Below are 12,932 nucleotides of genomic sequence, written 5' to 3' on the forward strand. Positions count from 1 at the left end.
GGCTTATACTCGGATCGGCTTATATTCGAGTATATACGGTATATGTATTTGTTAGATTATACACCCAGAAATACTGTATCTCACAAACATAAATACCACATTCTACCATTAATGTATTATGTTCCTACTTTTAGTATATTTCAACTTAACTGCTAAATGTCAACAAAGAAAGAAAAGGGCCATTTCTCTTTCATTCATAATGTAGTAAGTGGATTTTCACCAGCAATAATACTGCATATATCTTCACCTATGTAGTGATCTATGAATATTCTTCACTTATTACAAACAGAATTACAAAATACATTATCAACAATATATGTGCTTCTGTTCCAGTGATCCATGTTTCCTAATGTAATTTAAGACCTATAGGATTGAAACATTTCAAAGAACATCTCTCTCTCTTATATTTTTATGAAGCGATTTTTTTCCTGTATTTCTTTTATAGAAGCTAAAATCCAGATTTTTACTCCTTCCTTATATTATTTTTCTGTAATCAAGCTGTGCTTTATTTTTACTGCATGAAAGAAACTTGCATCAGTTTATTTATACCAATTGCTTATTTCACAATTCACATCCATATCTGACTTACTCAAATCCATGTGACTGTGCTTCCAATTTGAATTTGAAAGTAAATATCAAGCAGAAGTAGTCTGGAGTTGTAAAATAAGCTATGGTATTTGAAAATTTCCTGGATTATCTAAAATTTAAAAACTGAACTTGCCTTGACTTCCTGGCATAGGAAATCCTGTCTCCATCCGTACTGTGTTGCCTTGTCCAACAGGCCCATTAATCCTTAAATCTTGACTCTTGTTTTGCGTTAATGATAAATTGATGGCACCTTCACCTAGGAGCAATAGTCAGAGAATATAAATGTGGCTTTCATGTGGCAGAAAGTTTAAAAAGCAGCTTTTTTAGAAGTTCAAAAGTCTTATAGGTTAAAAGATTATGAATTTGAAATAAGTAGCTTGGCTTCTTGCAACTCACCTCCCCCCCACACCAAAAAACAACAACAAACCATTGGAGAAAACACACTTTGGGTCTGTAATTCAATTGTTATGTGTGGATATTCTGCTGCATAGGCAAACTTTCTAGAGATGCTTCTCCATTCAACTAATTGAAGAGAAAACATCATTTTTCCTTCCTTTCAGTAATGAATGGGTCTGCCCAATCATTCATGTATCACTCAAGCAGAGCAAATTGTATATATTTCATCTTATTAACAATGACATTGTGCAAAAAGCTATATATAAGATCTATGAATCACTGGATTCTTAAGCACTGATACTCATCACTTCTAAAAACAACTGCTAAACATTTATTCTCAGAAGCTAATCAAATGATGATTGAGGTAGGAAAGGATATATAGCGTAGGGAGAGGAAGCTGCCATAGAAAGCAAGATTATCACAGCATTACATTTCCTATTCCTGTTCTCAAGTCCTATTAGGTGATTTCTCCCCCAAATGACTTGTAGCTATCCTATCCTGTTTCATACCTAGCATTGACATTAATTACGTGAGGAGGATGTGAGGGGGAAATGAACTTCGGATTGTGTAGCTCATCCCAAAAGATTATTTAATCCTACTGTTTTATTCGAACTATTAAAAAGCTAATCAAAATGCATTAAAAGTAAAATTAGCTGCATTACTTTATATGGTTCAACCCCAGCCACAAAGTAGCTGCAATTAATTACCTTCGATTTGAACAGACAGAATTCCCAAATCACGAAGTTGTTGGTTGTTATTCTGAGCTAGCATTCGTAGCCTCTCAGCTGCTTCACGAGGAATATTAAAAGTAACGCGTACACTGTTCCAGGGCTCCACTTTCTTCAATTTTAACTTGGTAGATTCTTGTTACAGAATAAAAAAGAAAACAAACTAGAGGATTTGCAGCCCAACATACATGAGATTAAGAGTTAGAAAGCTTCATTCACTTTTATTCATTGTTTGTTACCAAGGCAGATTTTTTTTTCTAAAAACAATTATTAGCAAGATGCTGAGAAACTCTTAGCAACTCCAGGCTAGTTTATAAAAGAAACTATTCAACTAAACATAAAATTACTGTAGTTAACTCTCAAACTAAGGCCAGCTGTTATCTTCATAAGAACCTATCCATCTTCATAAGAACCTATCCATCTTCATAAGAACCTATCATGAGAAAAAAAAGTATGTAGAACCAGTCACAATAACTTGTTCTATTTGAAGCATGAAAATTATGGAAGCTTGACTCTATGATTTGGATTTAATTGGCATAAGATATTCACCCCAGTATTACATTTAATTAATCTTAACAGCTTGCATATGATATATAACACATACATTTAATACATTTAACTTCTAAAAAGAAGATCTGGTATCAACAAAGAAGTTTATATAAAATTATAATTTCATTTCATAAATGATTTTTGAATATGCCACACAGTGTTTTCTTCAAAACAAGAATTAATAGCTTGAGTTTTCTTTATGAAGTGCATCTATTTGGAAGCAGAAATACTGACTGCTTAACATGGTTGTTATTCTGCTTAAAATCCTACATATAAATGGATTTTGTATATACTTCAAATATAACATACGTTGTTTCAAATAAAATTGCAATTAAAAATGAAGCAACTACAAGAACTTATTTCATCTGACAGAGGATGTAATAAGAGAAATCAATTAATGAAGCATTATGTGTTTTCAGCTCTAAAAAAGAAAAAACCTCACAAATAATTGTGCCTCCCATAGGAAATAAAATGTGTAGTTACTTATCACGGCAGTAAACACACAGGCTAGTAAACAGGCAGTATCATTTCTTAAATGGAGAATAATAGCTATATTACTGATCTTCCCTGTGGTTACAATAGAGTATTGTTTTATCAAAAAATATTGCAGTGAAGTCTAATTTTCTAGAGCAATTTGAACTCTAAATATACATATTAAATTTTTCATATAAAAAGCCAAGATAAAAATTTAAATTATAAAAAATTGAAGTACCCATGCGTAAAAGGCCAGGAACATTGTCCAAAATGACTCCCAATTTCTGCTTGAAGTCATCGTCATCTATATTGCCCTTAAAAGCTACGAATATTGTAGAATCCTCAGAAGGGCTGCTAGGTTTGATATCTTCTTTCTGTACAGAATCAAGATCTACTTTCAATTCTTCCATGACTGAGGAGCACGATAAAATGTAATTATCTTTTAAATTGGGTATGTCACCCCAAACCATGGTAATATAATATCCTGCGCTGGAAATTTATCAGGTACTACAGAGAATCTATGAAAAACAAGAAATATATTATTCAACGTATATAGAAATCCATGTTATATATACATTTGTAAGATAATGTATAGAATGTATACAATCAATATTATGAATGAAAGAAATTATAGTGTAATAAGGGATAATGGGACAAAGAGGATATATATATTATAAGAAGTTAGGGGAAAACATAAATATTAGAAGATTACCACTATGAAACCGTTGTAAAAAGGGAATATATGTTATGTGTTTTGTGTTTGTTATGTTGTGTTGTTTTATAAATAAAAAATTTAATAATTAAAAAGAAATGCATGTTATTTTGGTTAATATTTTGTTTTTACATGTTTAAATATAAGGAATTATTTTTTCATGTTATTTATCTATAAAGACTGAATTAAAAAGTTCTCCAAATTTGCTAATGCTGAATTTGCAAAAGTAGCTGTATCCAATCATTGTGTAGCATATAAACCACTGAGTACATAGGAAAAGAATCTTGAGAAATGTTTTAAATTTGAGTGCAAAACAGCTTTTGATTGCAAAAAAACCCACTTCTGTAATATTGAAGCCAAGTATTTTTATTAATCACAGAGATGAATATTATTCATAATAATATTAAACATGTTATTAGAAAAAAATAGCCTACCAGGAGATCTTGCGTCAGAAGTTTGATGACAACTTAAAGAGGTCCATAACATTTGAGCCATAGCAGCATATAGGTTGCTGATTTGCCAGAACATACTATGGGAATCCAATCTTCTTTGTTCTTTACCTGCCGCAAACCTATAAATGTATCCCATTAAAATTATCTTCTCAATTTTGAATCAATGTAATACCCAGTAAAACACATGCATATTTTTTAAAATATTTCATTGTTAATCAAATATGGAATTAAAGATATGTTTCTAGAAGGAGCATATATGTCAGTTCCTAAATTATATTGGCATTTTAAGATTTAATTGATACCCTATATGTAGACAGTTCCTTGAATCTTCAAATTCAGAGAAAACTCTCTTGGTAGGGGATGATATTCCAGGAGGCAAAGATTATTAAACCAGCAAAGATTTTTTGATTAAAAATTTAGACCTGAGAAATGTTGAATGGCAACAGAAGAGAATACATATAGCGCAGGGTTGAGCTATGGAGTCCTAGGTGCTCTCTGAGCTTGGTTGTTTGCTTGCAGATAGCTCATTTTCCAACTAGGTAACATCATCTGTTGAATTTGAATGGCTTCAGGCAGAGGAATTTTAATGATTCACACTGGATTTCACAAAGTTGACAATATTAGCACCACTAATTATCCCAGTAATTTAGGACAGGATCAAGTAATCTATGACTTTTTAGATATTATTTCCAGCATCCATCACAGCTTGCCTTTGTACTGAAGGGGACTGGATTGTAATTTAGCAATGTCAGGAAGATACAGGATCCCCACTTCTAATTCACATGAATAAAGCAGTGGTTATTCCTATTCTTTGTTTGTAAGATTTTTTTTAAAAAACCTTTTTCAAATAATTTTGGTGCATGCTTTTAGGAGCTCCATTTTCATTAAAAAAAGATTTGGTAGAAACAAAAGAGTTTTTTTTTAAAAGTTAACCATAATCATTTCTTGATAATAAAAGCTAGATTTCCCAATTCCCATTCAAAGATTCTCTAAACCCATTATGCATATTTTTATAAATAGATTACACACTATAACCTTTGGGTCGGCAAAATAAATGTATAGTCCTAGTGTTATATTTCAGGATGATTTATAGTTTGACAAGGATTTCTATCTTTAAATTGTTTAATAATAGTAAAAAAATATTTTTTCTTCCCAAACCTATTAGAGATTGGAATGCATGTTATATAAAATAATAAGAGTTCTCTAATATGATAGGATGGTAAAATCTATTTTGGTCTGAGGTTTGGGATCAGGCTTTATTCATTTTAAAAATTACCCTTTTATATGAAGCTTTAATTAATACATTTTAAGTTTTATAAACTTAAAGCTCTGTTCTACTATGTAACAAAAATCCTACATTTCATCACTTTTTTAGGCCAATGACAATTCAGGTCTCCCACCTTGACATTAATAATGACTAACTTAAAGTGCAATCTTATCTAAAATGCTCCGGAGTAAGTTTCACTCACATTTATGATACTTATTCTAGGTGAGCAAGGTACACACAAATCTCCCTTCTAAATTGTAATTTCCAAAACACAGGAGCTTAAGTCCCAATGAAATGAATGCACTGTACAAAGAAAAGCAGTCCAAATATTATATATTAACATGTCAGCTTCTTGAATCATTGCAATAACTTCATTAATAAAGAATATTGTTATATAAGACAATAAAATCTCACATTGTAAATATCAATGGTTTGCTAATTGTTTAATATTATTAAATTTTAATATTTGTTAAATTGTTGATTTTTTAAAACTCTTGTAGACATCTTAGGGTAATTTTGGGACATGGGATGCCATATAAATTGTTTAAATAAAATAAACAAATTTTCTTTACATGAGGTTAGATACCTGTTAGTCATAAATCCACAATCATCTTAAATTGAGTAGCCATCACATTATCCACAAAACCACTCAACATAGTTTAGAGCTGGATTAGATTCTGGATTAGATCCTGTTATTCTTCTTGTATAAGAACAGACCTTTATTAACAAGAAAAGGAAACAATTAATTTTCCACAAACCCATTTAAAAACAAAAAAATAGTAAACTAAATGATTTCTAGGCTGTTTCTTATAGGTTATCACATTACAGTTATTATATTACAGTTACAGGTGGTCCTTGATTTATGACAGCAATTTGATCTAAAATTTCCATTGTTAAGCGATGCAATGGTAAAGCAGTCCCAAGTGTTATTGTGAATTGAATCCTGTGATTGTTAGGTGAGGCAAAATACAAGTCCCAAACCTGCAGGCAGGTAAGTGGCTGCTGCCGGGTGGGACAGGGAATGAGAGGGTTTGCAAGGGTGCAAGGGAGGGACAGCATGTGCAAGAGGCACAGGGAAGGTGCAAGAGAGGCATGGAATGAAGATATGAGGAAGATGCATGAGATGCCATGTGGACCAGGGAGGATTCAGAAAGACACATGAAAGACATTGTACAGGTTGAGGGAGGTGTGCAAGGGTGCACATTGTGAGTGGAGAAAGGCTGCGGGAGGGTGTGTGGATAGGGGTGACTTACACTTATGAATTGTGATCTTCCCTGCCAAGTTCCCCAGGGAAGTTTTTGGGGATTTGGGGAAGTTGGCAAGGAAGGCTACAAATGGTGCCAAGCACACAGATAACAGAAGGGCGCTGGAATGATCAGAATTCTAGGATTGGTCGTAACCGCCATTAGTTCAGCACCATAGTAACTTGGAATGGTCACTGACTGAATGGTTGTAGGTCGAGGACTATTAGTATTGTTGACTGACTAAAGAATTGTAGAAAACTTGTGAAATATGAATTCATGTTCCAAGCCACTTCCTATTATTTCTGACAATAATACTAACAAATAAATGCCTAAAGCTTTTTAAAGAAGACAAATCCAAATTATCTAGGTAAAACCACAGAAAAGGGAAAAATATTTAAATCTTTCTCTAACTTCAAATTTCCTTATCTTTTCATAAGGTATCAAACTATTGTCCTGACATAATACAAAATGCCACATATTTTAAGAAGAGAATAATGAGATAATCCCTACCATTTCAATGAATGAATGATAAACGGCATTCAGAAGCCTGCAAATTACTGCTATTACTAATGCATCCACAAGCTATATGTCCTACTACATATTTGGTAACAAAGCAAAAACGATTCTATGCTATTAGCAATTCTGACTTGCTGAACAGGTAATAGATTTTAATATTATTGGAACAAAGACCTCCAACATAGATACTATACCAATATAATGGTCACCAAAAAAGAGAACTCTTGGCGACGTTTCGACGAAGTCTCATTCGTCATCTTCAGGCTTCAGCTTCGTGCTTCTGGCAGCAATGTGTGATCGCAGCTGTTTCTTCCTTTTAACTGCTAGTGGGGGTTTGAACTGATTGGGTGGGAGCTTGGCTGTGCTCTGATAGGATGGGGTTTTTTCTGTGCTCTGATTGGCTGGGGGTGTGTCCTGTGTTGGTGGGGGCTTGGTTGTGCTCAGTCTAGTCTGTGCTGCAGGGGGATTTGAGCTGGTGAGCTGCATAGCTGTTGTTTGGCTTTGTGGTCGTGCTACATCTTCATAGTGGGTGTCAGTCTGCTGCATGAATGGATTGGAGGGGTTTGAAATGGCTAATGTTGCAGCTGCGGTCTGGCTTCTGGTCCTTGGTCGTGCTTCATGATCAGTGTGGGTTTGGGTCTGGTTTCTGGGTGGGTGTGGTGGTGACATCCTGTGTGGACCTTGTGAGTGTGGGTCTGGTGTCATTCCTCGTGTTAGGGACTCGTTTGTCAATAAGGGCGGGTTTCCAAATGGCTGGTAGGCGGGAGGTGTCATCTCGTTTGTTCATGCTGTGTGGGCGTTTTTCTATCTCAATGGCTTCTCTGATTATTCTGTTGTTAAAGTGTTCAGTTTTGGCGATAGTTCTGGTCTTTTTAAAGTCAATATCGTGTCCTGTGACTTTAAAGTGTTGGACCAGGGAAGAAGTTGGTTCCTCTTTTTTGAATGAGTTCTTGTGTTCTTCAATGCGTGCACTTATTCTTCTGTTGGTTTGTCCAATGTATGTGGTGGGGCCAACCAAGCCCCAACCAAGCCCCCACCAACACAGGACACACCCCCAGCCAATCAGAGCACAGAAAAACCCCCATCCTATCAGAGCACAGCCAAGCTCCCACCCAATCAGTTCAAACCCCCACTAGCAGTTAAAAGGAAGAAACAGCTGCGATCACACATTGCTGCCAGAAGCACGAAGCTGAAGCCTGAAGATGACGAATGAGACTTCGTCGAAACGTCGCCAAGACACTTCCAATTTTACACGGGAGAAAACCCGAACAACCAAAGACCTATATACAAACACCCGTGAAAACCTCAGAAAACAAATATATATATATATATATATATATATATATATATATATATATATATATATATATATATATATATATATATATATATATATATATATATATATATATATATATATATATATATATATATATATATATATATATATATATATATATATATATATATAGTATAAGATGCACCAAGTTTTCAAAGAGGTAAACAAGAAAAAAAAAAGGGTTTGCCCTCCCCGGCCCCCAGGAGCACTCTGCAGGCCTACTAAACCCTCTGCGCACCCTGTTTTTGTGAAAACACATAGATATATATGCAGAGGGTTTGAGAGGCCTCCAGAGTACTCCCCCATTCGTGTGAAAAACGGGCCAGTTTTTGGCCTCCCAAACCTCCCATGCATCGCATTTTGCTCTCCCTAGCCCCCAGGAACGCTCTGCAGGCCCCCCAAAACCTCTGCAGGCCCCATTTTTGCAAAAATGGGCCTGTTTTTGGCCTCTCGAACCCCCCATCTGTTACATTTTTGCCCTCCACAGCCCCCAGGAGCACTCTGCAGGCCTCCCAAACCCTCTGCAGGCCTCCCAAACCCTCTGCAGGCCCCATTTTTGCGAAAAACAGGCCTGTTTTTGGCAAAAACGGGATGTGCGGGGCACGGTTTCGGGAGGCCAAAAATGCCTATATTTGGTGTATAAGACGCACCAACATTTCCACCCTGTGGTGGTGGGGAAGTGTGTCTAATACTTCAAAAAGTATGATATTTGTAAAATAATATTGATCAATTTTGGCCTAGCTAACATTTTAGATAATAATAGTTTACAAAGTTGTAATGGTTTACAAAGCTCAAAGTTTTACCACAAAAAATATGTACATGTACAGACACAGAATATGTGTTACAATCTTTCTTCCCCAAGTATTATGCTTTCAAACAAAAGTTTCTCTTAGAGTGTAACTTTTTATAACTTTTCATGAGTTATAAAATTTTGTCATCTAAGCCAGTATTACACCCTCTGGGTGTCACTAGCTACAAGAGCAGAAATAATAATACCAGAAGCAGTTTTAAATTGGACATTGAAACCAAACAACAGGAACTCAAAATTATCAAATTATTTGTCTAAAACTGAATAAAAAAGGCCATATATTAAGCATGGAATGTTCAATTGCACGTTTCATTAAGACTGTTCCATGTTTTCTCCATCTAAGCTAAGGGCTGACACAAGCTATTTATAGAATATTTCTTGTATCAAGCTTTTTGTGTTAGCACTACAAAACATTTCCACACAGGCACAAAATAAATAAAAAGGGTTCATTTCATTTTCCAATAGATGTACAAATCAATCCCAGGTGGTTTCCAACTGCCTGAAGTTCAGTCTAACTTTCTTTTATCCAGAGATGCCAGGTTTTAGCTATCTTAAGAGAAAAAGTAAGGATTGTATCAGCTTTCCCTTAATCAGAGAAATCCCAACAAACAAGCATGTATGAAATTGCTGTACAAAGAAAGATTGCCCTTCTACATTCATATTTAACATTTTTGATCTTGATCAATGTAGAATCACTTTGCTTCATTCTATGACCTACTATGATAGCATATATTAAAATATTTAGAAGATTTTTCTGAATGTATTACAGGTAGTCTTCGTTTAATTACTATTCATTCAGCAATCATTCAAAATTACAACAATGCTGAATGAATAGTATTTATGATTGGTTCCCAAAGTTACAGCTGTGGTAGCATCTCCATGGTCTTGTAATCAAAATTCAGGCACTTGGCAGCCCATCCAGATTTATAACCACAGGTTGCGTTTTAACTCACTCCATCCATCTCCCTTCATCTTGGTCCTTTTAGCCACCTGTACTCCATCTCCCTTACCGCCCTGTCCTGCCTTTCTAAGTAGTTCACAAGTGCTAGGCACACAGCAAGCACTAATGCATTACTTTTGTTGAGTATTCTCCCTTGTTTTCCTGCTTACTCTCTTGAAATTCTTTCCTCTCCAATGTATGTAAATACAAATATTCCCTTCTTGCTAATTATTCCAGCATTGGGTGAGCATTCCAAATGGCAAAGGAGTGGGGAATAAGGGTGATAAGATTTGCTCTTTTACCCCAGCTTCCTTTTGAGTTGAGTTCCAGAAACCTTCCCCACCATTTAGGCTCACATGGCTGTTTGGAGTTGTGTCCTTCAGACACTTTAAAACCAAGGAAAGTTGAACTAAAATAATAAGCACAGTTATGTTCATATGATTTTCACTTAGCAACTGCTTTGCTTAATGATTGAGTTGCCAATCCCAATTGCAATCACAAAATGTGGACCACCTGTAAGATAAAGCTGTGAAGAGACACTGGAAATCAAAAAGCTAGTATTACTGCCTCCGCACGCACACACAGATCGCCATCCAACCTCCACCTAAATACTTCCACTGGAAGAAATATCTACTACCATCTGAGGCAATTTGTTTCATTATTGAACATTTTTTATGGATAGGACATTCTTCCTGTTTAGTTGAAATCTGCTTCCCTATAATTTTAAGCTTACTGCTTTTTGTTCTTTTATGGAACAATACTGAATAAGATGAGGTTAAATGGACTCCAGAAGATGGTAGAGGACAGGAAGGCCTGGAGAAACGTTGTCCTTGGGGTCGTGATGTGTCAGACACGACTTCACAACTAACAACTGAATAAGTTTACCTGCTAACATCAAATCTTCAGACACCCAAAGAAAGCTATCACAACTCCCTGCAATTTCTCTATTTCAGGCTATAAATACTGAAATAAATATTTCAGGATTTTATTATGCCAAATCCACAAATAAACAACAGTGTGCATCACTAACAATTAGCTAACTATCAGGAAAAACCCCTCAAAATTTCAACTGATCCAGAATCTGGTGGCTGGACATGCTTTAGTAGGCTGCTTCATAAGTTACACTGGTTCAGTTTTATTTCTGGGTACAATTCAAGATGCTGGTCATTACCTATAAAGCCCTACATGGCATATAGCTCAGCTACCTCAGGGACTGCCTCTCTTCACTAGTATCTGCTTTCTTAGTTTCTTCTGTTATTGCTGTATTGTTTTTATTGTTTCATAGTTTTATTTATTTATTTATTTATTTATTTTATTTATTTGCATTTATATCCCGCCCTTCTCCGAAGACTCAGGGCGGCTTACACTATGTCAGGCAATCGTCTTCATCCATTTGTATACTATATACAAAGTCAACTTATTGCCCCCCAACAATCTGGGTCCTCATTTTACCTACCTTATAAAGGATGGAAGGCTGAGTCAACCTTGGGCCTGGTGGGACTTGAACCTGCAATATTGCAGGCAGTTGCTGTTAATAACAGGCTGCATTAGCCTGTTGAGCCACCAGAGGCCCTTTATGATTTGTTAAACATCAGGTACCAGATATTATAGGAATGAAATTTTGAAAGTAGCTGTAGTCTGCAAAATTGCATCCTTCTGAGATGATAGAGAAAATTGTGGCTGCTCCCAAAGGGTCCTGATTTTAAAGACTTCTGTCTGAAACCGGCTTTCAAAATGGCACCGGCATGCTTAGTTATTCTAATATCTTGCTCTATCCTATTAAGAAGCAGAATGAATTATTAATTATTAATTCAGTCACTGTTTTTTCATTCTATATCTTGATCTAGAAAATTCTTGTTTTTTACTCCCATTAAAATTCCTGTCTCACAGGATACAGGTTAACTGGTTTCTTCAATCAGCATTTCCCACATGTTGAAATGGGAAAGAGATAAAACTATATCATATGCCCTAAAATAAACATACAATTAAAAAAATAAAACCTAAAACTCAGAAGATGATTATCAAGAAGAAATGCACAAATATTAAGCCACAAATGAAAAAAAAGGATAAATCCTCTGAATCCTCAGCAGCAAAGATTATGAAAAAAGGGGAAAAAACAAACAATGCCAAGCTGCAAATTATATCTAGAAAACTATATAGATATGTTTATACTTTTTAAAACACAGCAATATATGTGTATAAAAATTCATGTAAATCATGGCATTGTAACATAGTTTCCATTTGTACTTTCTCTTCCTGCAATGTTTTACTTTCATTCTGTTTACTTCTTTTGTTTTCTTCCTGATCCATTTTCTCCCAAGATCAGTTCTTGAAAAAGATAGTTGCAAATGACCCCAGAGAACAAGAAACAGTAAACATTAAAAGAGTCAGAGAAAATGCAATTATTTTGATAGAATTAGTTTGTTAGTGAAGAGAGCTAAACAATTCCCTCTGGTGTGGTGGTATTATTTATAAATAAATAAATGGGATGAAATGAAGATGAAACTGAAGTGAGGGAATGTATCTTAGAGAGTTATGTAAGAATCGTATGTTAAAGAAACTAAAATAATTGTTTAAAATGGTAGCACCGAAGAAAGGGCCACACATGTACATACATAGTAAACTTGAGAAATATTAACATGGATGTGACATGCTTATAGATTTGCTGTGTGACTTGTTTAATTTGTCTGAAGATCACATCTCTGCTTGATTACAAGAATGACCTTAAATTTTTTTTATGCAAAAGGAAGATAGCAAAAATGAATGAAAAATTAAGTGGGATTTAGTTTATTAAAAATTCCCTTGAGGAAGTTGGTAAAAATCTGATTGAAAAGATACAAGAGGTCTACATGAGCAAAAATTTAGAATGTGGCTTTATGTTAAGGCAGAAGGTGTCCAGATGAGAATTTTGGTTTCTAT

General features: G+C 35.0%; 1 protein-coding gene across 4 annotated transcripts in view; it reads right to left on the reverse strand.

The window, feature by feature from the left end:
• Nucleotides 1-12,932, reverse strand: part of NCOA6 (nuclear receptor coactivator 6) — a 55,375-nt gene that overhangs the window by 37,268 nt on the left and 5,175 nt on the right. For 3 of the 4 annotated variants that reach the window (XM_058175658.1, XM_058175654.1, XM_058175655.1), the window contains 5 exons: nucleotides 5,753-5,883; nucleotides 3,882-4,018; nucleotides 2,974-3,253; nucleotides 1,692-1,847; nucleotides 722-844 (listed from right to left, as the gene is read on the reverse strand). In XM_058175658.1, coding sequence (XP_058031641.1) covers nucleotides 722-844; nucleotides 1,692-1,847; nucleotides 2,974-3,205 — 511 coding nt within the window. In that variant the 5' untranslated portion in view covers nucleotides 3,206-3,253; nucleotides 3,882-4,018; nucleotides 5,753-5,883. Of the gene's footprint in view, nucleotides 1-721; nucleotides 845-1,691; nucleotides 1,848-2,973; nucleotides 3,254-3,881; nucleotides 4,019-5,368; nucleotides 5,470-5,752; nucleotides 5,884-12,932 lie in introns of all 4 variants that reach the window. The other variant, XM_058175656.1, reaches the window with a different exon arrangement.

The sequence above is a fragment of the Ahaetulla prasina genome, chromosome 3 (assembly GCF_028640845.1).
Source record: "Ahaetulla prasina isolate Xishuangbanna chromosome 3, ASM2864084v1, whole genome shotgun sequence".
NCBI lineage: Eukaryota > Metazoa > Chordata > Lepidosauria > Squamata > Colubridae > Ahaetulla > Ahaetulla prasina.